General features: G+C 30.7%; 1 protein-coding gene across 2 annotated transcripts; it reads left to right on the forward strand.

Moving 5' to 3' along the window:
* The first annotated feature begins 410 nt into the window (after nucleotides 1-410).
* LOC115884830 lies at nucleotides 411-27,035 on the forward strand. Of its 2 annotated transcripts, XM_030903528.1 has the most exons (6): nucleotides 411-597; nucleotides 651-674; nucleotides 6,166-6,732; nucleotides 15,500-15,553; nucleotides 23,983-24,034; nucleotides 26,897-27,035. In XM_030903528.1, the coding sequence occupies exons 1-6, from the start codon at nucleotides 525-527 to the stop codon at nucleotides 26,898-26,900; spliced, it is 774 nt and encodes a 257-aa protein (XP_030759388.1). In that variant the 5' UTR covers nucleotides 411-524; the 3' UTR covers nucleotides 26,901-27,035. The 2 variants fall into 2 exon arrangements, with proteins under 2 accessions (XP_030759388.1, XP_030759396.1); XM_030903536.1 differs by lacking the exons at nucleotides 15,500-15,553; nucleotides 23,983-24,034 and having other exon boundaries at nucleotides 416-597.
* Nucleotides 27,036-27,995: the final 960 nt, after the last annotated feature.

Below are 27,995 nucleotides of genomic sequence, written 5' to 3' on the forward strand. Positions count from 1 at the left end.
AATTTAAATCTCATTTCGTTTCAGAAACCAAAAAAATACCATTGTGCTTATTTTGGGAACTGATTTTTTTGATATATGGATTATTTTTCATTAAAAATCTTTGGAAAGGACTGAGTTTTATTCATAAACATAAAATGTTTATACTTTACACTCAAAAGTTATGAAAAATAATAGATGATTCCATATAAGTTTGGTTGTGTTTATGTATTCCACCGTATATTAACAAAATTTTGATCGTGTGTATGAAATTGCCAGTAACTTACTCATACCCTAAAACCTATTAGGAAAAATAATTAGTCCTTACCATTATATCAATTTACCATTTAGTGGTTATTACATTTTCTTATCAATATCCAGTAATTGCAACACATAACTAATTATGCCATTCGTATTGAACCAATATCATAAATATTATTATTATTTTTATATATTTTCCTTGATATTTAAAACAACGATACACTACTTTTTCATATCATATATTACATAGAAATTGTTTAATAGAATACATTTTAAAAATTAAGTGTATGTACTTCACTATGGGTTTTTTCAAAAACTTTTTATATGGATTAGTATTTGTAACTTTCCTGAACACATTAGGTAGTATTCATAATTTTATAAAATTTATATCTAATTCTGGATTTAATTTTTAGGATGCCACTCAAAGCACCACGCTAGTAAGTATTAGTGATTTATTTTAAAGAGTATCATCATGAGTAAATCTATGGATATTGGATTAATATTCCTTTTTGACTTAAACTTTTATATAAAAAAATCTTTATTTATTAGGTATTGCGTTGGTTTTTATTTTTAAACATTTAGTAAAATTGTATTGGTTGAAATATACCGGGTGCGTCTCAAAAGTGGCTCACTCCTATAACTTTTATATTTTTCAGATAAACAAACGAGATGTGATTAGTATTTGACAGCGTGTTTTGATGTGATTAGTATATGACATAAATTAGGATTGATTGACGTATTCAATTGTTTTTGGTCACTTCCTGTTTCACTGCAAATGACTACAACTTTTAGTATTTAAATGGCACCGTCGGTATATTTTTACTTTATTCGATAAAAAATTACAGTCTTTGTCAACTTTTGACATTTTTGCTTAAAAAAATTGTATTTTAAATTTAAATCTAGAGTACCATGGCCGTGTTAAAAATACTAATTTTTAATTAAGAAACCTTGGAACAGTAGATTTGATTGTCTAATGTTTTTCGTGTTTTGTCCTGGCCGGTTAATAGATGCCCAAATCGTATTTTTAATCATATATCATTTTTTCAAATGGAACAAGGGTAGCTCATTAGCATATTTGAAAAAATATATTTTTTAAGAATAATTTGGTACCACACACTTGGTATTTCGAGTCAAATTGTTGTTATGAACCGCATGTTACAATTTCAAATAAACCATATGTGGAAATGTCAAAAATGTTCAAATCGTATTTTTAATCATATCTCAATTTTTTTGAAATGAAACGCTGGTGGCTCATTAGCATATTTGGAAAAAGCATTTTTTACGAATAATTTGATACCACACACTTGGTATTTCGAGTCAAATTTTCGTTACGAACTGCAAGTTATAATTTCAAATAAACCATATGCGAAAATATCAAAAGTTGAAATATTATATGTCATTCTATTCAGAGTGCAATTCTCTATCGAATACAGTAAGAAATACCGAGGGTGTAATTTATTTTTGTTTGTTGTAGTCATTTCCGTTGAAACAGGAAGTGACCAAAAACAATTAAATACGTCAGTCCTAATTTATGACATAGAATAACATACCAAATCTTGTTTTTTATATGAAAACATAAAAAAGTTATAGGGGAGAGCCACTTTTGAGACACACCCGGTTGATTTAAATAACTAAAAGCAATTAAAATTATTTATTAATATTTAACCTTCCGTTACTCGCGATTCCTACGTATCTTTTTTTTCCTAAGTAAGAACTTGGTTGGGGTATTTTAATACCCCAATTATTTTTTTATGACAAAAAAAATATTTTGATGGCATATGCGTAATTATGTAAAACATACCCGTTTATTTAAATTTTAACAATTGTATATAGACATTGAAAAACTTGTAAATTGTAACTAAATATTAATTGCCTGAATTTCGGGTCCGTAAACTATTTTGGCCTTATTTGCTAAGCCATTGTTGACAACGATAACACCTTTTTTGCCAGATTTAGACCTCTTTTGCAAATGTAATGTTTTAAGATAATATACTTTAGTAGTTTGACTCTTCCCTCCTAGTGCAGGATCCGGTTACAGGATTATTACGCTCATCATATTTTTAATTAAAACCTAATTTTTACGTATATTTGTGAATAGGGAAATTTTTTTAACAGAGTGCAAATCAAAATGTTGCCCCCTAAAAAGGGGTTGCCACGGTCCAAAGTTTTTCCTACTACTGTATACGGGTCCGGCAACAATGCGTCGGGCATTCGTAGCAGTGGCGGACTAAGCCTGTCGGGGGCCCCAGGGCGGCAAAGCTAAATGTGGCCCCGGTCTGCACATTTTGTAAAGATTGAATGACGTATGAATAATGGTTGACAAATTTCAAGTATTTATATACTGTACTAATTGTAATAAAAATCGATATATCTACAGGGTGTCACAGAAATACGTGCAAGTATTTTAAGGGGTGGTAGATAAAAGAACCATATTTATTCTTTATCGTTTTTCAAATAAGTCCAAAATAACGGAGTTATTTTACTTTGAAAATATACAAAAAAAAATTTTGCTCTTTTAAATTTGTTCTCTCTTATACAATACCTATGTTGTCATATTAACAAGAAATTATGTTTTTTAACTAAAAACTAAAAAAATTCCCGAAGTTTTCAATTGTTTTTTCGCGAAAAAAACCTCAGAGGCGTGTTTCTGGGGTTGAACTTTACTACCATAAAATACTTGTACTTATTTCTGGAACACCCTGTATATTACAGGCAGTATGTCCCCGGATTGTCTTTACAAGAGAAAAAACTTTATAATTATTGACTTTTTGAAAAAAATGCGTTCATACGAATTTTTGCTTGTTGTAAAATGGCGTTTATAATTTTCTAAATATCCATACCGTTTTAGAAAAAATAAAAAAAAACCATAAAAATGTAGTTATTTAATGTAATTTTTCCCCAAAAAAATCCTAAAAAATCTAAAAGTCCTAAAAATTAAAACGCTATGGTAATATAATTTCGATTTAATTTTTTGATAGATCGTTATAATTCATTTTGATTAACGTCATATTTTTTGATGTTAAAGTATCACATTTTCCGATAACTATTATCACCCTTTCCGTAGCATTGAACTAAATAAATTTTGTGCTCCTTTACCATTTTGAAACAGCAAAAAATATAACTTTAATTAAAATATTGTTAATAATAATCTATCAAAAAATTATCACGAAATTATATTACCATAGAAAATAGAAAGGCGTTTTATTTTTACTAGTTCAAAAATTCAACTACATTTTCATGTTTTTTTTTATTTTTCTCTAAAACGGTATGGAAATTTGGAAAAGTATAAACAGGAATTACCATTTTAGAACAAGCAAACATTTTTATGAAGACAATCTGCGGACATACTGTAGATATAAATATGTTATTCATCGGCAGTGCCGTTTTTACGTAGGGACCCGACGCGCGACGGGCCCCGACCAAAGAATTAAGGGCCCCCTCAAGGGCCTCTGCTTCAAAAAGTATCAAAAACGATAACATCATTTTTTTTAAAGCTTATAATAATACATTTAAATTGAAAAACGAATGCAATTTGACGTAATAAAACAATCCCCGAGCGAATGTTTACATATATTTAATGGCAATTTATGATGACAAAGTGATGGGAATATCGGTTCCACATATAAGCCGCGTTACTTTCGGGACCGTTCCAGGTAAATACCGCGATTTTGTAAGGGGCTCCTTACAAAATCGCGGTATACTCCTATATAATATCCAAGAATAAATAATAATTATTCGAATATAAAAAATAATAATTATTCGATATTCTAAACAAAGCCATTGACAATTACTGGGGCCTAATAATTGATAATTAAGTAAATATCTGCTTCCATTTATACTGTGTTTAGTTTGCGTATACTTATGGTTTGCATACTCCAACTACAAATTGCTTTATAACTACTGAACACATATTGGCCTGTTTGCCAGTTGAATAAAAAATTACTTATTAAGATTTGGAGGCCCCCTAGAAGAAGAGGCCCGGGGCGGACCGCCCCTTCCGCCCCCCCCCCCTTAGTCCGCTACTGATTCGTAGCTCCTATAATAAAAAACTTAGGAATTTTGGATAAGTGCACAACTAAGTATGTATTTCAGTATGTATATTAGGATGTATTTCACGAAAATATTTTAATTTCTACAGGGTGTACGTGGTACATTTCTACATTTCTACAACAATTTCCACAAATACCTAAAAAATATATATTTTCAGCATTTAAAAAAAATTATAAATACCAGAAATGCCCTGAAATCAAAACTATACTAGTTATTTACTATAGTTGGCCTCTACTTACTTCTTACTTTTTTACGTTCAAAATTCTATGCCAAACTTTTTAAAATATAAAATAGGTGTTCTTCTTTTGTAAGATTTTGTTTAGATAGAAAATTAAAAAATGTCCATTTTTTAATTTTCTATCTAATAAAGGAAAAATAACAGGATGCTCTTAAAAGAAAAATGAAGAGAAACTATTTTTTATTTTAGAAAGTTTGGCATAGAATTTTGAACACCCTGTATGGTTTTAGACTACGACATTTATAGGAACGTAACTACAACCAATTATAGTAAATACCTAATATAATTTAGATTTCGGAACATTTCTTCTATTTATAATATATTTTTTATAAACTGAAAAAACTTTTTTTTATTTATTTATTAATATTTATGAAACTCTCCAAAAAAATCCTTTATGGGTATTTCGCCACTTGACGACGGAAAGAGATAAACTTTCCGAAACGTTAATCATTTTTTTCTTTGTTAGGCAAATTTGTATAACTGTAAACATAACTTCTGACAAGCAGTGACCGTTTAGGTTTAACGCACAAGTGTTTACAAAAAATAACTATTTTATTTTGTAGTTTTTTCTTGCAGTGCAGTGGCGAAATACCCATAAAGGATTTTTTTGGAGAGATGAATCCGCCACATAGGTATAGACATTTTTTATTTATGAAACTATCAAAACATATTTAATAATATGATATATTATTAAATAAATATTTCTGATAATTCTTTCTCTGCGGTTTTCGACAAAAGTGGCGTTTCTAAAACACTATGTATCTTTTCCACTATCGCTTTAAAAGCAACAGGTACCAACCAAATATTAGCATCATCTCCTTCAGTTTTCTTAATCCAACCTGCTATTGGTTCTAGAAGTTCAAAAAATTTCATGACTTGAATCTAAAAAATATCGTCATCGAGCAAAATATTTTTGTCTTCTTTCGAAAGAATATTCAAGGCATCTTTGCTAATGTGTTTTGAATATATTTCTCTTTATTAAGTTTTGTTAAGATACTTGACAAAACCTGTGAAGTTCCTGAAACGTATAAGAACGTTCCCCAGGAAACGTTTCAACCAGCACATCACCAGTCTCAAATAAGTGCAAATAATATTTTCAAGGCTGGTAGATCTCGATAAAAAAACGAAATATATTTTCTCTTTGCCGTGGATTAACCACTGGATCTTTTCTAGATATTCTTTCTTGTAAATTTAATCTACTACCTATGTTGCCATATTATCAACAAATTATATTTTAAAAAATCTACGAATCTAAATTTTTTCGAAAAAACCTCTTAATCGCTTTTCTGGGGTCGAAATATGCTATCCCTAAAATATTTGCATTTATTTTAGATTCACCCTGTATATCCTAATACATACTTTAGATTTGCACTTATCCAAAATTCCTAAGTTTTTTTTTATTATATGAGCTACAAATGCCCGACGTATTGGTGCCGGACCCGCATAAAGTAGTAGGAAAAACTTTGAACCGTGGCAACCCCTATTTGCTGCAACTTTTTGACTGGCATTCTGTTAAAAGTGTATTCTATTCACAAATATACGTAAAAAATAGGTTTTGATGAAAATATGATGAGCGTAATAATCCTGCCTAGATCTTAGACTGCCCGGATTTGTTTCTAATTTTTATTTATATTTTTCAGATACCAGTGAAATATCAACTATTGTTGAGATACCAAAGGAAATTCTTAGTTTATTTCCCAGAGTCTTGTTTAATACAGAGTTTGATATTGCCGCTATAATAGCTAGAATCCTAACGTTTATTAGGGATTTTATAGAGAATTTGTTTAATTTTATAGTTAAAGTAGTAACTACAATACAGAAGTACCAACTGTCCATCGTAAAATCCATCGTTCACATTTTTGTACCGCATCAAGTCTATGACATACTTGTGAAGAATTTTCAGATTTTTCCAAAGTTTTTTTCGGCGGTATTTAATTTCGTGGAAAAACAGGTCGAGGAACAATTGAAGAAACATTCCAAAGAACTGGGACCAGTGGTTAAAGGCATCTCGGATAGGATTTTAGCTTTTATTCATTTTATCGAATGCTTTATAAAACCTACTTCCGCATGTTGCTTGGACCCTGGCCTTCCAAATGTGTCTCCGTTGGAAAACATACGATACGAAGTAACGACCCTGTTTAACAAATGGAAAGCTACATTTTTGGCCTTGTATGGAGATACAGGAAAGCATGGTGGTTCCAAGAAAGGTAAGATGTTATTTCATAACTATAACTGGTATAAAAATGCAGGGTGGCGATGGCGCACCTTATTCGCCTCGGTTAATTATATAAAAACGGAAAGATGTAGAAACAAAATATTTTATGGGTCTATGAGGGAAGACAATGTGCATAATTTAAAATTACTTTGAAATGTACAGGGTGTGTCAGTACTAAAATCCATACCAACGTTATATTTTTTTATGGAACACCCGGTATTTTATGTTATTTTTAGATTGTACGTCATAAAATAAGGCATTTATTATAAGGGTTTAATATTTTTAAAAGCTTTGTTTTTTGAGATATTTAAAGAAACTTAAATATACATGCTATAATAAAAAAGTTTGTTAAAACCCTGTACATTACCTTTCAGAATTAATTCTTGTGCTCAGTCAGCTGCTATGAACTTAAATAAAGTCCATAAACTAATTCCGATTTTGGTTTGGTTGTGACTAACTAACTATTACTAGAAAATTACCATGGCGATACCAGCCATCTTGGTTGCGATTTTATTGAGAAATCGCTTTTTATTAACCTAAAACCCTAATATAGTTTAAAAGAGCATTTAAATCTGCTTCGACTTATTTAAAAAAATACAGAGTGTTGCATTTCAATTAACGAAGTTATGTAAAATAAATATTTAAAAGAGACCAGCAATTTTTGATACCTCTGTATACATTTAAGGAAGCAATCAAATTTTTAGTAAAGTCTATTTCTCTGGCTTAAAAGTCAGCACAAAAATTAATTCTGAAAAGTAAAGTACAGGGTGTTAACAAACTTATTATAGCATGCATATTTAACTTTCTTTAAATATCTCAAAAAACAAAGCTTTTAGACATATTAAACCCTTACAATAAATGCCTTATTTTATGTGCTAGAATCTAAAAATGAAATAAAATACCGAGTCTTCTATAAGAAAAAATATAACTTTGGTATGGATCATTGTCTTCCTACATATACCCATAAAATATTTTGTTTTGGTTTGGTTTGGTTTGGTTTGGTTTCTACACTTTTCCGTTTTTGTGTAATTAACCCAGGCGAATGGGTTGCGCCACCCTGTATATTTATGTGTTTAATATATTTCTTACACTATTTATATTTTTATTTACTATTTAAAAAATAATGCTACGGATTCCGTGGGTCCACTAATTTAAACACACGATACAATACTCAACGAATTTATTTTCTCACTATACATACAGGGTGAGTTTCCTAAGATGTTCTCTATGGGTATCTCGGAAACTACTGGAGACAGAGGAAACTACTGGGGAAAGAATTGCAGTTTTGTGGGGTCATAAATATTCGCCTTTCAGATATTTTAAAAATTGTCTCTAATTCCATTATAAGCCATTTTACACAAAAAGTTTTCAAATAAAAGTTGTAGATAACCACATCCTTAATGAGACCGTGTCCTCCGTTTTTTTCTAAAGCCTATCATTTTTGATAATTAAGGAGGACCTAACCAAGAACCGCTTATCTTTGCTTTTAAATGCCGTGAATAAATTTACGAATAAAAATGTGTGGGTGCTTAATGGAACTATCTATATTAAGTGTAACGATGTAGTGCACAGAATTTCTGATGCGGATGATTTTAACAAATTAATATAGTAATAAACATGTTCTGTAAGTACAATTTTTTACAAAATTTTGATTATAAGAACCATTGAAATTACAAATGTACTGGTATACATACTAAATTCTTATTTTTGGTCTCTATTATATTTCATGGCTAAATTGTTTATGGCTGTCAATGGTGATACGTTTAATTTTATTTTATATTATTATATACCTAATATAGTTAGGGTATGAAATGTTTATTTTGGGCTGTTTTCTTTTTCAATTTACTTTGGTACTGTGTAGCATGTTTTGTTTACTTTAAATTGAGGATCATCCTTGAAGGAAACATGTAAATCTATTCTTATTATAATTTTTTAGCTATCAAATATATATTTTAGTACTGTTATATTTTTGAAATTGTGCGCTATATTGGTGCTAGTTTAAAAGTATTATGTGTTTGTACTGATTTTAAATTACGTTTGATGAACTACAATTTTAATTTTGTCCTATAGATATAATTTTTTCTCGCCTGTATATAGTTATATATATATTATTTTGGCGACTTTGTGTATTTCTGCCTATTGTGGATTATTCTACAAGCGCCTTTAATTTCTCCCATTTCAATATACGTTCAATTTTTTCTTCTTTTGATTTGTTTGCGGAACATGTAATTGGCGAAAACTATGATGTTCTGGGACTCTCAGAGACGTGGCTGTCTGGTAACGTGACAGATGGGGCTGTTTTATAAATGGTTATAACTTAATACGAAATGATCGAAATGGCCGAGGTGGTGGAGTGTGCTTCTATATTAAAAATTCACTAAAATACAAAGTTCTAACGGTTCCCTTAGATGACTCTACGTTGGAGCAGATCTGGGTGAGTGTGAGGGTGGGTAAGTTAAATTTTTGCCTGGGATCGGTGTATCGTCCTCCCGATTCTAATTTGTTGTGCTGTGTAAATGGTTTGGAGAATACTTTGATTGATGTGTTGCCTAAATTTGACTGCGTTTTATTCGGAGGAGATTTAAATGTCAATTATTTGAACAACGACAATAATATTTTACAAAAAATGTTCAACAAATATGGCTTAACACAAATGGTGGATTCGCCAACTAGAGTAACTAATGTTTCTCAGACGTTGCTAGATATTATTGTTTGTTCTCGTCCTAGTTTAATTAATGATGTAAATATTGTAGATATGGATCCAATATCGGATCACTCATTGGTTACTTGTACACTGAAAATTTTTACTAAAATTGACCAAATTAAATATCGTACATATCGTGATTATTCAAATTTTAATTATATCGACTTTATGAATGATTTAGAGATGCGCAATTGGGATCATATATATAGTCTGGACGAAGTTGATAAAATCGTAGAATACCTGAATATTAACATAAACTCAATTTTTGATGATCACGCTCCCATTAAATCATCTAAATTTACCAAAGCTCCTGCTCCGTGGCTTACAGAGAACTTAAAAATGATGATGAAGTTACGAAAGAAAGCCCTTTCAAAATATAAAAAACTTAAAACGGACGCATCCTGGAATTATTATAAAGATTTGCGTAATTTTGTTAGTATGGCAGTGAGAAACGAGAAAAAAGCTTATCTTGTCCATAAATTCAAATGTGATCCCAAGCAGTTCTGGAAGACAATAAGGTGGCTAAATATTAAATCGGTTGCCGACATAAAACCTGAAGAAATCCATAACGACCCTAATCAATTCAATAGGCATTTTACAGAGAATATTCCTGCCACTGATAGAAATGACAAGTTTTTAGACAAAAATTATGTAAATAAGACAATAACACTAAATACTAAAAAATTTACTTTTAAAAATGTAGATTGTACGCTTGTTTCGAAAATAATCTCTAAATTAACTTCTAGTGCTGTTGGCAGTGATGGTATAAACCTAAAAATGATATCTATTATAACGCCCTTTTTAACACCTCATATTGCATTTCTTATTAATAAATGTTTGTCGTTAAATGAATTTCCATCTGCTTGGAAGCATCTCAAATAATACCCATTCCCAAGATTTCAAAACCTACTTTAATTTCTCATTTTAGGCCCATCAGTATACTGCCTACACTTTCAAAAATATTAGAAAAAGTAGTCCATGAGCAACTTAGTCTGTTTTTAGCGAAAAACAATATACTTCCAAGTACGCAGTCCGGATTTCGCCCTCATCATAGTACTAATACAGCTCTGCTAGATGTCACTGATAATATTTTCCGAGCATATGATAAACATGAAAACACTTGTTTGGTCTTGCTAGATTATAGCAAAGCATTCGACACTATAGACCATACTATTTTATGCAAAAAATTGTCATATTTTGGATTAGATAGTAGCACAGTTAATTTCTTTCAAAGTTATTTAGAGAATAGAGAGCAGAAAGTGAATTTTAGTAATGGTAAATCATCAGATACTGTATCAATTACTAGAGGTGTTCCACAGGGCAGTATTCTGGGACCACTATTATTTACAATTTACACTGCAGACTTTTGTAAATGCCTCGAATATTGTTCCTCCCATCAATACGCCGATGATTTTCAGTTGTATTTTTCTTTTGAGGAGGTTCGATCTAACAGTGCAGTGGCACTAATTAATTCAGATTTGGCGGAGATATACAAAATTTCTAGTGCACACGGTCTAGTTCTTAATGCAAAAAAAACTCAGATGGTACTGCTTGGGAGGAATAGGAAAAATATTATTGATAATACTAATTTTAAGATCAAAATTAATAATGATATTATAAACAGTACTGACTGCTGTCGTAATCTCGGTTTATATTTGGATGTTGGACTTAGATTTGAAACTCATATTTCTAGATTGCTTCAGTCAAGTTATGGTAAACTCAAACAACTGTATTTGCATAAAGACTATTTAAATTCAGATATTAAACTTAAATTGTGTGATGCGTTGATTCTTTCTTGTCAGTCCTATTGTGACACAGTGTATTGGCCAGCTTTGACTTCAAGTCAAAAATTAAGTCTGCAGAAGCTACAAAATTATTGTTTGAAATTCAGCTACGGTATTAGAAAGTACGACCATGTTACACCGCTCTTTGGCATGTCAGGTTGGCTTACTCTGGAGGAACGATATACTGCTCACTTGTCAACTTTGGTATTTAAGATATTGAGTACCGGTCTTCCAACTTATCTTCGACAAAAGCTTATAAAGGGGTCTGAAGTTCACGGCATGCACACCCGCTATAATAATAAATTAGTAATACCAAAACACTCCACTGCATTATTCCAAAGGTCATTTAGCTACAACGGCGCTAAACTGTTCAATTCGTTACCAGATACTGTAACAAATTCGCCAAGTATAATTAGTTTTAAATATAAATTAAAGGAAGTACTATTTAAAAAATAAAATACATTCTTTTTAAGAAATGGGAGAATCTATTTGCATATAGATGGATAAATATTTTGTTTATATATTTATACATATTTCCTGCGACGGTTAGATGGAGTAGCTATGCTAGATCTCGCCGTCTAAAAATTTATGTAATCATTATTTGTTATTATAACTGACTTAAATAAAGACATTTATTATTATTATTATTATATACGACACAAACATATGTTTTTTTAAATGGAAACCATAGTTGGCCATGACTTTATAAAAAGCGCCATTTTTTAAGCTTTTTAGTGATATAAGCTATAATAACTTTTCTTCGAAAAATTACTGAGTTATAGCCAATTCTTATCATTTTTAAACAATTTCACTTAGTTAGCCATGGAAACAAGTTCAATCGCCGATGCTCTCAGAAATGTTAAGCTGTCACATCCAAACTTTGTAAATTATAATAAACAAAAATTGTAAATATGAATTTTTCAAATGAAGAAAAGCGTGTAGGTACTCGCGCATCAATAGAGTGATTCCAACATGACTTTCAGTATGACACACCACCCCCCACCCTTCATAATGAAAGAAATTTTAAAAATTATTGATATCATAATTATACAAACGCAGGGATAGGAAGAGGTGGACTAATGGCATGGGCCTCCTCGATCACCTGACCTATCCATTTTAGAATTTTTTATGAGGTATAGTTAACAATAAGGGTTTACAAAAGAACTTAGAATTAAGAGAGGCACTCGAAGTGGCGGTACGAGAAAAGTTTAATTAAATCGATCGGTCCTTCTGTGAGAATAAGTAGTAATTCAGTTTTAAAAAGATGCAACTCAAAACAATGGCGGATTTTTTGAACATTTTCTAAAATAACTTAAAGTGTATGTAGTGATATTATTTTTTAAGTTTTAATTTGTGTAATGTAAATTGTAAAGAACCGTTTAGTAATATATTCTGACTTTTAATAAGTTATAAATCATAACAGAATAAGAATACCATGCAATCTAAATGAAATTAGTCTAAAAAAAGAAAGATAAGAATTGGCTATTACTAAATTTAACTTTTCCAACATGTCTTGAAAACCGTTCTCTAAAAAACGTAACATTCACCGGTCAACGTATCCTCGAAAATGTATGGCCAAGAAAGGTGGAACCAATAATCCTACACGCTTTTCTTCATTTCAAAAATTCATATTTACAAGTTTTGTTTATATTAATTTATAAAGTTTGGATGCGACAGTTTTACATTTCTGAGAGCAACGACGATTGAACTTCTTTCCATGGCTAACTAAGTGAAATTGTTTAAAAATGATAAAAATTGGCTATAACTAAATAATTTTTCGAAGAAAACATATTATAGCTTATATGGCTAAAAAGCTTAAACAATTGCGCTTTTTATGAAGTCATGGCCAACTATGGTTTCCATTTGAAAAAACATATGTTTGTGTCATATATCAAAAATGATGGGCTTTAGAAAAACACGGAGGACACGGTCTCATTAAGGATGTGATTATCTACAACTTTTATCTGAAAACTTTTTGTCTAAAATAGCTTATAATGGAATGAGAGACAATTTTTAAAATAGCCGAAATTTGTTTTTTTCGAAATATCTAGTAAGCCATGAACTTTTTCGAAAATCTGAAAGGCGAAAACTTATGACTCCACAAAACTGCAATTCTTTTCCCATTTAACCGACTCTCTATCTCCAGTAGTTTCAACCCAGTAGTTTCAACCCAGTAGTTTTAACTCACCCTGTATACACACAATTTATACTGATTACAATACACAATTAACTATTTATAAAATCCTTCCAAATTGTCGCGATTCATAATTTAAAACTGTGTATTTTTAAAATTCAAACTGGCTCAACTGCCGATCGCGGGCCTTTATATATTCTACGGACTGTTTCTGGAACCTTCTAAAATTCTCGGTACATTCTGCCACCTACTAGTAAATTCTGGCGCCAGATTACTCTTCTACTTGGTTAAGAGATGGCGCCTCAACAATGTTCTCAGATAGTCCTCAACCAGCAATACACGTTGCGGTTTAGATTCTCGCTTCTTCGACCGATGGCATCATATACACCTTGACAATCATTTCTTAAAAGATATTTTAAATCTATAACACCCTCTACATTATGCCTAAAATGTTTAGCAAAATATCCGTGGATATATTTTGTGAAATATTTCGCGAAACATTTCCCGAGATATCTTCAGAAGGAAACTTCATGCTTTTCTTATGTTGGCGGAAATCTTGGCTTGTCTCGGTCGCAAAACTCCGAAACAGGTCGACATCGACCGAGGCAAGCTGTGATTGGTTGTTGGTTTTTTATTGTTGTTGAAATTGTCTTGGAAAATGTTTCGAGAAACGTTTCGACCAATTTCGGCAAAACTTTTATAACACGCGTCTATATTCTTCGTACTACTTCGCGAAGTAATAAAGTTCAAACTTTGTGATGTCTTCAGAAAATAAGTAAACATTGAGTATGAATAAATATTATTAGTTTGTAATGGAGTTTAAATGTAATACTACTATATTAAACTGATATGAAAAACCAAAAAACAGTGCATTTAGATAAAAGTTACCGAGTGGATTATAGGTAACTAGTGATGTGTCGGTATTCGAGGAACGCGATTTTGGAGCGGTATTTTTTGTAACGTCGTGCCTTGCTCCACAACAAATCAGCAACCTTTTACTGAAGAACGACGGTCATAATAACGACGAAATGATTAATTATTTATAATTTGCGAATAAATTATTTATAATCGCTCTTGAAGTTGTCTCGAAGCGCAGTAACCGCAAAGGGTCGCGATTTCTTTGGTTGCCAACAACAGTAGTAATTGGAACTGGTAACTACGTAGCGTTGCGCGATCTCGACCGCGATGTATTTCGCTCCAGCCGTCGCGTTTCTGGAGTCGTGGTTTCGTCTGTCGCAAACAGAAGTAACTGGTAACTAGTTATTGACGCTCGACCTCGGCCGCGACGTATTTTTATTGTTTAAGCTAAGATTTTTCTAAAGCAAACATATTTTAAGAACAAAATATAGAGAAACGTAATTATCTTACAAAAGTATTTTTTTACTTTAAATTGCAGCGGTTATAACGTGGATCAGAAGAATATAAATCTAAATATTATTGGACAAAATAAAATAGATGGCAAATAAAAAGTACTAAATGCCAATAAATCCATGTACCTATTTCAAGTCAATATATTCGTGCTTTATTTCGTTTATGAATTTACACGGGTCCAGAGATAACGGCAGGGTTGGGGACAGTGTTAATAAATTTAAAAATGCAATTTATATCATTACGAAAGTTTTATTTTTAAAATTTGCAGTTTGTGAAAAAAGGTGGTGAAAAAATAGAAAAAATCAATAAATCTCAGCAAAATGTTAACAGAGCTGGTACAAGGTCTAAGGTAGTTTGCCATTTAATTTGAATAGGATAAAATGAATTTAGAACATCGTTTCTGACATATTATTGTATTCATACTGTCTTTACTATTCAAGAACACTTTAGGGCAACACTATTTAAAGTAGTACGTAAACTCTATCGCTCTCTGCCAATTATCCCCATATACTATATGAAAAAGTATGTTCCAAAATTATTTAATCATACAGTGGTATCCTGGCTGTTAGTAAAATTTTATTTATGTATATCTAGATTCTTGTATAACTTCTATCGTCTATTATCTTCTCAATCTTGTTATATTTCTTTGAAAAAAATATTACTTGCACAATTTAATTATCATCACGTTTAGATACAGACTAAATAGTAAATAGAGAGAACAGATTAAAACTAATAGTAAATTTATTTTATCTTTGTTTTATCGTAGGCAGATCGCCAGTATTCTCAGGAAACATAAGCATCAATCAGAAAAATACTTTTGGTATGTCAGATCTACTTCAATATTAATTTAATTAGTACATTATAGGCCAGTCACATAAGATTTATTAGAAGGGTCACTTGGAAAATAGTGTTTGGAAAACTAATTATTGATTTGATTGGTTCATTTGACGTAAAAGAGAAGTTTCCGAGGTTTGTACGGTTGCTCGACCGCCGCTCGACTCAGGAGGTCCAAAAGATGGTAAAATACTTGGACTTTTTTCAGATTTTCTCCTATAGTTCCGAAATGTGACGGTCTAGCGAATATTTTAATAACTATGTGAATTAATGACAATCAAATTCTCTGTCGAATACATAAGTATACATACATTCAATTCGGTTCAGTTCTTACTATGATGTAATGCTGCTTGAAGTATCACGAATCAAACAGCCTTCCTAGTTCGAAGAAAGAAGGAATATATAGAATGAGCAACAATAATAACAAAATAGGAAAATGCGACTGCGATTTCCGCTATTTGCTAGTTTCAATTTAGACAACCAATATTACTAAGTATAGCTGCGAGTTGCGACTTTGTTGCGAATGTAATTTTGTGGTTCGTTGATTAATTTATAATAAACCGCAATTGATTTTTTGCTAGGATTTTATTTATTTATAGAGAAAGTATTATTTTCTAGGGCCGAGATCTCATCATATACCGGGTGTCTCTCAAGAGGGGTTTGCAACTATAATTTTTTTATTTTTTCTGATAAAAAAACGAGATTTGGTATGTTAGCATATGACATAAATTAGGATTGATTGACGTATTCAGTTATTTTCGGTCACTTCCTGTTTCACCGGAAATTACTACAACTTTTGATTTTTAAATATTGGGGGGTATTTTTTTCTGTTTCGATAGAAAATGACACTCTTAATTGAATAGCATAATATGATATATATATCAACTTTAGACATTTACGCTTAAAGAAACCGTATTTTAAATTTCTCTTTAGAGTGCCATGGCTGTGTTAAAACTAAAAGACTAATTTTTAATCAAGGGTTCTTGAAAAAAAGATTTAATTGTCTATTGTTTTTCGTGTATTGTCCTGGCTAGCGATGGGAACTATCGAATGAATTAGACTATCGAATGGTTACTGAATGAATGATTTCAACTATCGAATGGTTTCATTCGAATAAAATCATTCATTTGTATACTAAAGCATATGTGACAACCTCGCCGTGCGACTAAATGATTATCGTTAAGCCACGACTATCGAATGCTTTTTATAAATGAAATTTAGTATTCGTTTGATTTTTGTCTGCGTCAGTGCATTATTAGTCCTTCCAAATTTTTATAACTCGCCTTCTAAATACTGTGCTATTTTTGCGTTTATTAAAATATTTAAAATACTAAAGTAGTAGTGTTTTTTTTAAATTGATGATTGTGTACGTGTGCAGGTGGTCAACATTTTTCCGAAAATTTGTGTGATTTTCCGATCTTTCAATTATTTAATTTTATACGGTATATGGTCTATTTTTTTAATGGGAAATTTTGAGAAGTAACAATTTTTAAGAGAGATGAGGTGAACTTACAATTAATTTTAAAAATACATATGTATTTGTATTTTAGATGTTTTAGTAATATGAATTAGTTGAACTTAATAATCATATTTAAGTAATGTGGTAATGTGGTTAAGTAAATGGTTATCGAACTCAAATTTTGGGATGGGAAAATTAAATTGATTGATTAAAGTTTTACACGTGCCAATTTAAAAAAAAGTTAACGATATTTGTATTTTGTTTATGCTAATTCTCTTACATGTAGATTTTTGCGAAGAAATATTTTATTTATTTTTTAAAGTAAATGCCAGTAAAAGCAAATATTATTTTTAAATACTAATACAAAGTAATAAAAAGTAATACACATATATAATTATTTTGATTTCTAATTTTTTATTTATATTTTTCTTCTATTACACTGCATGCTTAGAAAATTGATAAATGTTTATATTTCATGATTTTAAAATTTGTTGTTAATATAACAAATTAGTTCTGTAATTATTATTATTTAATAAACCAACGTTGCCACACAAAAAATTTAGAGACTATATTATTTTTAAATAGGATCTAACATAAATAATTTGGACTTCTAATTTGTTGTTTATATTTTGCTACTACTTAAAAAAATGTTTATATTAAATGATTTTAAATTTTAGTGTTAATAGGTATAACAAATTATTACTGTTATTATTTATTAAACCAGTTTTGCTTTTTTAAAAACATTAAAAATCATTTTCCTACATCCAAAATAAAAAGTATTATTGCAGTGTAACGACAGAATATTAATAAAAAAATGCAAAATATATACTCATACTATCCCTAACTAATTATAATACCAAAGAATAATATTCTTTAATAATACCAAAGAATAATATTCTTTGCTAATACCAATTAATACGAATATACGGCAACAGCGCCGTTCATAATGTATTTTCTGTGTAAATACTAGCACCTCAATAAAAAAAATAATGTGTCCTTATCTTTATCTGACTCAAAATCAAAGATGCCTTAAACTAAGAAAGATGCCGGATTTTTTCATACCATTGCCAACGACCGCTGTCGGGTTTCTAGGAAAGAAACCTACGTCGCCGGGCGACAACTAAAATCCAGTTTATATTTTATTATAGTCGATCCTGACGAATAAATGAATTTTACAAATGAATGAATTTTATAAATGAATGGTTTTTGCTGCCGAATTAATATATTTCAAGGCAGATGACGCATCTATTCGATATTTTTATTCGAATAGTTTTCGACGAATGTTTTCTTACTAGCTATCGAATTATTCGAATGAATTGCAACTATCGAATGTTTCGATAGTATTCATTCGATAGTTCCCACTACTAGTCCTGGCCGATTAAAAATGCCCAAATCGTATTTTTAATCATATCTCAATGTATTCAAATGGAACGAGGGTGGCTCATTAGCATATTTAGAAAAAGGATTTTATATGAATAATTTGGTACCATTTGGTATTTCGAGTCAAATTGTCGTTATAAATCACATTTAACAATCTCCAGTTCAAAGCTTAGATAGTTTAACCCTTGTTTATATTTTAACCTTAGATCTTATAATAAGATCTAAGGTTAAACCCTTAGGTTAAATCATATGCAAAAATGTCAAAAGTTCATTCTATTCAGAGTGTCATTTTCTATCGAATAAAGTAATAACAATACCGAGGGTGTCATTAAAAAAATCAAAAGTTGTAGTTATTTACGGTGAAAGAGAATTGAATACAAATCAATTGAATACATCTATCAATCCTGATTTACGTCATGTACTAACGTACCAAATCTAATTTCTTTATCTGAAAAAATAAAGTTATAGGGGTGAGCCACCTTAAAAAAAAAGTTCTTTAAGATCTTTTAAGAATTGGATAAAGAATTAGATAACCGAGAAGCATAGCAAGAGTGGGTTTGTGTAGATGCAGCAGTTGCAGCATATTATAAAGTTGTAATACCTATAATATGTGTCGCAGATCTTGAAAACTAAACAAGTGATTTTTATTAACTCTTTTTAACCGTAAAGTTATAGGTACATACACAGACAATAATTATATACCTAGTACAAGATTAAAATATTAAAATCGCATTCGCAGGTTACAGTCGCAGCGATTTAAAAATCGCAATCGCAGTTTTGTTCTCTATAATATACTCATCAAAATCATTAAAGTGTAGGGTAAACTGGTCCGGATCTTCATCAACACAGATATCACTTTATCTTCTGAAGGAGGCTTTTGGTGGTTTGACGATGATGTTTCTAGCAAAGTAGTATCTGCCACAAGCACGGTGGCTTCTGGTCGCCACCAGATCACTTATGAGAAAGCACACATTTTTGTCATCTTTCAGTTCATTACAATAATTGTTAAAAAATCCTTGGAGGCCAGGTTTTGAACAGAATGGAAATTAATAAATAATAATTAATTTTCTATAATACCACTTTATAAGTTACAGAGTAATTTTCTATAATACCACTTTATAATCATACAGAGTTGGAAGGAATAGGAGAGTAACTATATATATATATATATATATATATATATATATATATATATATATATATATATATATATATATATATATATATATATATATATATATATATATATATATATATATATATATATATATATATATATATATATATATATATATATATATATATATATATATATATATATATATATATATATATATATATATATATATATATATATATATATATATATATATATATATATATATATATATATATATATATATATATATATATATATGAAAGTGCTTCAAAAAGAAATTGAAGAGAAGCTCCCTGAAGCAAAAACCTCTCTTCTACAAAGCAAGAAAGCGATACACTTAAAAGGTTTGGATGAGGTTACAACAGAGGAGGAGATTCGAAATGCAGTGTATGACACCCTGACAGTAAATCCAGAAGCTTTTCAGGTTATAGATTGTCTAGATAAAATATTACAAGATATAGAAGTTAAAATTAAGAATGAAAATAAAATGGTTATTGTATCTGGAGACTTTAATTCGAAGTCACCCCAGTGGGGTATGCGAAATTCAGACTCAAGGGGACTCCTTTTAACAGACTGGATGGCAACAAATAATCTAAAAGTGGTAAATAAGGGATGTGAGCCGACATTCCAATGTGGAAGTTACGGATCCATATTAGACCTGACAATAACATCTGAAGAAGTTCAAATCGAGCACTGGCTAGTCAGCGAAGAAGAGACACTTAGCGACCACAGGTATATTATATTTGAAATATCGGAAGCACAAGAAAAACTACAAAATAATAAGCAGGAAAATGGATGGCAGATAGGGAAACTAAATATCCAGCGATTGGAAAAATCTATAGAAACCCATTTACTAGTAGATGAGCATCCTACAGCATCAGCATTTTCTAAGGCTTTGAAATGTATTTGTGATGAATCCATGCCACGCAAAAAGAAGTGTCACAGGGGCCCTGCGGTTTATTGGTGGTGTGACGAGATTGCTCAGCTACGCAAAGAGTGTAATCAAAAAAGAAGAGCATACACTAGAGAAAGAAACAAAAGTCTCCTGATTTCAGAACAAAAATTGAACAATTATAAGGATAGCAAAAAAATATTGAGAAATAAAATTAAGAAAGCTAAAAAAGACTGCTGGAAAAATATATGTGATAGCGTAGACTGTGATATATTTGGTGACGGATATAAGATATTAATGAAAAAGATAAACGGGTTTCCACCTAAGCCATATTTAAGTATGGAGCAGACGGAAGAGATAGTGAAGGACTTATTTCCTCTTCATGGTATGTCAAAACAAAATAGTGAGAGAAGTATCTGTGATATATATGTTAGTGATGTAAATAGTTGTGATAAAAACGTCTGTGATATACATAACTGTGATGCAGATGACTGTGATAGAAATATACATGTTGAGCCCTATACACTCGAAGAATTATTAGAAGCGTGTAAGAAATTAAAAAATGGTAAAGCACCAGGACCCGGAAATGTTCCTCCAGAAGTACTTAAGCACGTAATAACACGTAAAGCGGAGTATGTACTGCAGGTCTACAACAACCTAGCACGCTTGACTAAGTTTCCGCAGGAATGGAAACAGGCAAAACTCGTCCTTCTCAGTAAAAATGGAAATGGTAACTCATATAGACCAATAAGCCTTTTAGATGTGGAAGGTAAATTATATGAACATCTCATACTTGGGAGATTAAATAATGAGCTGAAACGGACAGGTGGTCTCTCAACTAAACAATATGGCTTCCAAAAAGGAAAGCAAACCACAGACGCCATTACAAAAGTAATTCAATTAGCCAAGAATGCAGCAGCATTTTCTCATATAAATAGAAGATTTTGCGCCGTAATTACGTTAGATGTTAAAAATGCTTTTAACAGCGCTTCTTGGGAAAAGATACTGAGAAATCTAAAAAAAAGAAATATTGACAAAGTGTTGTGGTCTACGATTGCTTCCTATCTTAACGGAAGAAAGATAATACTTGAAGCTGATGGAAAAAGCAAAAAAGTTGACATTTATGGTGGTGTACCACAGGGATCCGTCCTGGGGCCAACCCCTATGGAATGTGTTGTATGACGGGTTGTTGGAGCTGGATATGCCAGGTGGTGTAACTTTGATTGGCTTCGCAGACGATATTGCTGGTCATTGTAGGTGAAAATGAAGAGATCCTGATAAATTTGGGAAATGCTGGCATAGCGAGAGTAGTAAGGTGGATGAAAGAACATGATCTTCAGTTAGCACCACACAAGACAGAAGCTGTTCTACTTACAACAAAAAGAAAAATTGCCCCAATTTTCTTCAACGTTTTAGGAATAGATATTGCACCCTCCAAAGCAATAAAATATTTGGGTGTGTGGCTAGACACAAAGCTGACTTTTGGAGAACACATAAGTAGGTTAGTAGTTAAAGCGGAGAAAACCGTAGCTGCATTGTCAAATTTAATGCCGAAAATAAGAGGTCCCAGAGCGTCTAAAAGGCGCATTTTAGCAAGTGTTATACACTCACAAATATTGTATGCAGCGCCGGCATGGCATACAGCTACTAAATGTCAGAATAGGCTGGTGAAACTAAGGCGATTACAGAGGTCTTTGTGCATTAGGGTTTGCAGCGCCTACCGAACTATATCAGGGGAGGGCGTTGGTGTCATTGCCGGAATTCCACCGATTGATCTCCTGATACAAGAGAGGTATGAGGTCTACAATGGTTCGACAAAAAACGAAGCCAGAGCGCAACTCATGGAAAAATGGCAGGAAAAATGGACGGGCGGAAAGCATGGAAGGTGGACATTTACTCTCATTCCCAATCTGCATAAATGGATAACGCGACCATATGGTGAAGTCGATTACTATATCACCCAGATATTATCTGGACACGGCTATTTTAAAAAATATCTATACATTAGAAAGAAAATCGACACTCCGGACTGCGATTACTGTCAAGCTGAAGACGACGCCGAACACACTCTTTTCAATTGTTGTAGATGGCAGACACAAAGGGAGGAGTTCTATAATAGGACGGGAAATAAGTTTTGTGTGGCAGAAGTGGTAAAATGTCTGGTGGGAAGTGAAAAAGAGTGGCAAAATGCAGTGGGACTCATGAAATATATTATAATGACAAAAACTTCTGAACGTGAGACATAATGTCTAAGAACGCCACTGTAATGAAGCAATGCGTGAGCGGATTCCGTTGCAGATGGTGAGGCCTGCTGGTGAAGGGTTTTTTTTAGTCGGTAGGAATCCGACACTATCTGGTAAAACATTTCTTTTTTTTCTGGATGTCTTATGGAAGATTTTTCCCCAACACCAGGAATTTAAAAAAAAAAAAAAAAAAAAAATATATATATATATATATATATATATATATATATATATATATATATATATATATATATATATATATATATATATATATATATATATATATATATATATATATATATATATATATATATATATATATATATATATATATATATATATATATATATATATATATATATATATATATATATATATATATATATATATTGGATACTAAAGAACATATGGCAAGTTTTGGATAATTTAATGTCACTTTAATGCATTTTCAGTAAAGAGGGTAAATATTACCATTCTTCAACTTGGTGATGGTGAGGCCTGCTGGTGAAGGGGGTTTTTTAGTCGGTAGGAATCCGACACTATCTGGTAAAACATTTCTTTTTTTCTGGATGTCTTATGGAAGATTTTTCCCCAACACCAGGAATAAAAAAAAAAAAAAAAAAAAAATATATATATATATATATATATATATATATATATATATATATATATATATATATATATATATATATATATATATATATATATATATATATATATATATATATATATATATATATATATATATATATATATATATATATATATATATATATATATATATATATATATATATATATATATATATATATATATATATATATATTGGATACTAAAGAACATATGGCAAGTTTTGGATAATTTAATGTCACTTTAATGCATTTTCAGTAAAGAGGGTAAATATTACCATTCTTCAACTTTCGATTTTAGCCACACTAGTGAACCGAATTGAATGAATATTAATAATTGAACTCATGACAGAGAATTTAATTCTCCTTAATTTACGTAATTAAGATATCCTTTGGTAATACTAAAATATTCGCTGGAACGCAAAGTTTAGACAAAAATCTAAAAAAAAAAAAACAGGAATGTTGCTATCTTTTGCGCCTCCAGAATCGAATGGCGGTCGAGCAACCATGCAAACCTCAGGATTTTTTTTTCGCGTCAAGTGAACCAATCAAATTAATAATTAGTTTGCGAACTCTTTTTTTCCAGTGGCCCCTCTAATCTGATTAGCCTGATATTAAAACAAAGAATCTGATTTAAAAATCAAATTTTATAGGTAAAATAAATCCATACGAGATACATCGATTTGGTAGATCTGCACAATTTAGGTAGGTCCGATATACTATTATGCTTTAAAATGTTATCACTATATTTACAGTTAATTATTTTTTATTGACTGTTTATATATATATATATATATATATATATATATATATATATATATATATATATATATATATATATATATATATATATATATATATATATATATATATATATATATATTCTATGAAAATTGTCAAGTCGTACATTAATTAACTCAAGCATGCTTTGAAAATGTATTTTGCTTTAGATAGAAATATTAAGTCCTCCCTGATACCGAATGTTTTCAAAAGCAATCGATGTGTTTGTGTATTATCTAAACTAAAAATTGGAGGCAGGCTTTATATGGCCGGTGATAAACTTTATATTTATCACCGGCACGAAAAACGGGCACCTTAAAATTTGCATGTATTTTAGAGTTTTATACTGGGTGCGTCTCAAAAGTGGCTCACCCCTATAACTTCTTTGTTTTTTTCAGATAAAATAACGAGATTTGGTATGTAATATATGACATAAATTAGGACTGATTGACATATTCAATTGTTTTCGGTCACTTCCGGTTTCACCGGAAATTACTACAACTTTTGAAACTAAATGGCACCCTCGGTATTTTTTTACTTTTTTCAATAGAAAATGACACTCTGAATAGAATGACATATCATATGTCAACTTTTGACATTTTCGCATATTCGACAATTTGACTGGAAATGCCAAGTGTGTGGTATCAAATCACTGATTATCATTAGACGATCAATCTATTTTTTCAAGGGTCCTTGATTAAAAATTAGTGTTTTTAACACAGCCATGGCACTCTAGATTGAAATTTAAAATACAATTTGTAATTGAGTGAATACGTCAAAAGTTGACATATGATACGTCATTCGATTCAGAGTGTCATTTTCTTTCGAATAAGTATAAAAATACCGAGGGTGTCATTTAAAAATCAAAAGTTGTAGTTCTTTCCGGTGAAACAGAACGTGACCGAAAACAATTGAATACGCCAATCAATCTTAATTTATGTCATATACTAACATACCAAATCTCGGTTTTTTATCTGAAAAAATAAAAAAGTTATAGGGGGTGAGCCACTTTTGAGACGCACCCTGTCTATTGTGTTATAGTGCACCGATTTTGATGATCTTTTAAGCAATTTCCAGCTAAAGTATTTGACTTTTTAGTATCTCTTTTTAAATTAAAAATGAAAGCTTCCATCTGGGAGAACAAAAAATGTTGTTAATTTGGTGAAAGTTTTGAACACCCTGTGGAATATGTTAAAAATGCAAGGAATTTGAAAGTTATTTTATCATCTAGGTGCATCTTTCCTCGATAGTCTGTTTTCTGGTTCATCTCAATAGCTTTACTTTTTTTGGAGATATTCGCTATTGAAGAAGACACTAACATTGTTTCGTAAATTTCACATTAAAACCATGCCTTGGCTTTTGGTCCCAGTCAACAGATCGATGAAATAGTGTTTATGATTTATGTAACGTCACTGTTATTGAAGAATCATATTATTATCGTCTGTTGGCTGTTTGGTAGCCTATCAGAGATGGTTTTAAGTCCAGAAGTTGTATCCGCTATTGTTGCTTTAATTGAAGATGATAAAGATCAAAATTATATCGTTAACATATTTAGGTGTACATGAAGTACAGTGCAATCGCTTCCTCAAGGTAAGTTCATATGCTGAACGTCCTTCTCATGAGAACTTCCAATCGAGACTGTCGACTTTTCTAGCTGACAAATCTCCGTTTGTCAGCTTTTCAAATTTATAATGAACTGCACCTAAGAAACGTACCTACATGTAAGTGAACGGACTGTAAAAAGAAGATTAAACAAAGCAAATTATTATGTCAAGATGGCTTGCTTCGGGACCACAACTTACTAGGTCTCTAGACTTGAACCAAAAGGTTTTAATCTAAAAACGATGAAAGCATGTTAGTGTCTTCTTCAAAAGCGAATATCTTCAACAAAAATAAAGCTATTGAGACGAGCCAGAGAATAGACTATCGAGAAAGCCGCATCGGCTGCCGATGGGTCTCAATAAACTATCTTTCTCGCGCTTATAGATACTCACAAGACTTTCTTATCGCGCTCATTTAAAATCTTTATTCGCGTCAGGCAAGTATTAAATCCCATTGAATTCGTCTGGCAATTAACACATATTTTTTAATATCATCTAATAAACACGCTGTAAAAATTTTAGAATGCCTAAAGTATGTTTTCCAGGTATAATAATTAAACATATTCGGAATGGTCGGGTTACACTTTAAACCAGAAAAAAAAGTCTGGCATACTTATTTCTAGGTTAAATAGATGCTAAAATTTAAGAATAAACAAATTTCAAGTTACCTAAAGAATGTTTTTTGGATTTATTTTTTTGCAAATGTTATGGGTTGCGCAGTAGCGAAATACCCCCAACCCCCAGCCAGACTTAGGATTCTGGGTGCACCAGTTAATAAACTATACATTTTTAGTTATTCTAGCTTGCCTAAAATATGTTCTCTAAATATGTCGTCAGCTCTTAGGCTAATTGTTAGAATTCTTGCTCCCTTAAAATATTTCACAGGGTGTTTCAAACTTTTACCAAAATACCGACATTGTTTTTTCCCTATGGAAACTTTTATTTTTAGTTTGGGTAAATATTCTAAAAGGCCTAGTAATTTATCTACATATTGCTTAAAATCTGCCTTCTTGAACAAAATATATTAAACTTTAAAGTGCATCAAAATTTTAAGGTGCCCGTTTTTCGTGCCGTTGAGTGTAGAAATTCGAAGCAGTGCTTTATAAACCCAATGTTTTATTTGTCTATATTTTATGTGTTCACATAAACAGCTTTCTGACTGTAAGTGTTTTATCTATTTTTCCAGGTAAAGTCCCATAATGTTCCGAACATCTGTAGAGAAAATACATCATATACTTGGTGCCTAGCCCATAAGAAGTTTATTAATATGATGTTCATTACCTCTACAATCAGACCAATGTCTAAATAAAACACATAACTAAATATACTGTATTTTTATTTTATATACATTTACAATGTTAATAATAATTATAAGTTTACTTAGATTAAAATCAAAATTGTGCTATTATCATATCTAGGGCTCAAGTTAGATATGTTAATAGGGACAGATAAGAGCTTTTAGGAAGCACATATCTACAATATCATCACATGTGATTTATTTTTTATTATATTCTTTTCCATGACTTTCTTTTAAATTATATACAGAAGTATAATGTATAAAATATTTGGCAATAAGTATATTGTACTTATACAATAATTTATTTTCATTTTTTTGTATTCAAATGAAAAGAGTACGAAATCAGATTTATTTACTCTTTTAAAAATAATAATCTGATTGTTACTTATATTCTAAATTATTTATATTATATATAGACAGGATATATACAAGGAGATGTTAGAGGCAAAATTTATATCTTTAATTATATTTCTTATACAGACAAACAACAATAAATATATTAAAATAATTGTGTATTCAGAACTTAAAGGGTGACATTTTTGCTAAGACCAAAAATTAACAGATGTTTCATAATTGTTATAAAACAAAACTATATTATTGTATAATAATTTGACAGTACAAAGTCTCTGTTTTTTCATTGAAAGAAGTGCACAAACAATAGATATTTAAAAGTAGTATTAAAAAAAATATAATTTTGAATATGATTTGTTTTAGCGTTAACAAAGGTAGCGTACTTCATCATGATATTCTTGATGTTTTTGATGATCATGAAGACATGATCTGCATAAATCATAAAACTAATATTTGTCGAAACCAACTGATATAATTTGTAATTTGTCTAAATGTCACTAAAACTTTTGGCACACTTCTTACAAATTTAATTTAGTCTTTTGTTGCCATTTTTGTTGTTATACAGGGTTATTCATTATTCACCTCATTCGACACGGGGTATTGTAGCCACAGTAAGTTTTCAGATTTTACGATTAAA

This window comes from Sitophilus oryzae, unplaced genomic scaffold (assembly GCF_002938485.1).
Source record: "Sitophilus oryzae breed Bouriz unplaced genomic scaffold, Soryzae_2.0 scaffold_111_pilon_pilon, whole genome shotgun sequence".
Lineage (NCBI taxonomy): Eukaryota > Metazoa > Arthropoda > Insecta > Coleoptera > Curculionidae > Sitophilus > Sitophilus oryzae.

Bases quoted from the DNA above. Each gene is read 5' to 3' on its own strand.
- LOC115884830 (XM_030903528.1), top strand. From the start codon at position 525: ATGTACTTCACTATGGGTTTTTTCAAAAACTTTTTATATGGATTAGTA. The intron at 598-650 runs GTAGTATTCATA...TTTAATTTTTAG, and splicing joins AACTTTCCTGAACACATTAG to GATGCCACTCAAAGCACCAC. The intron at 6,733-15,499 runs GTAAGATGTTAT...GTTTTATCGTAG, and splicing joins GCATGGTGGTTCCAAGAAAG to GCAGATCGCCAGTATTCTCA.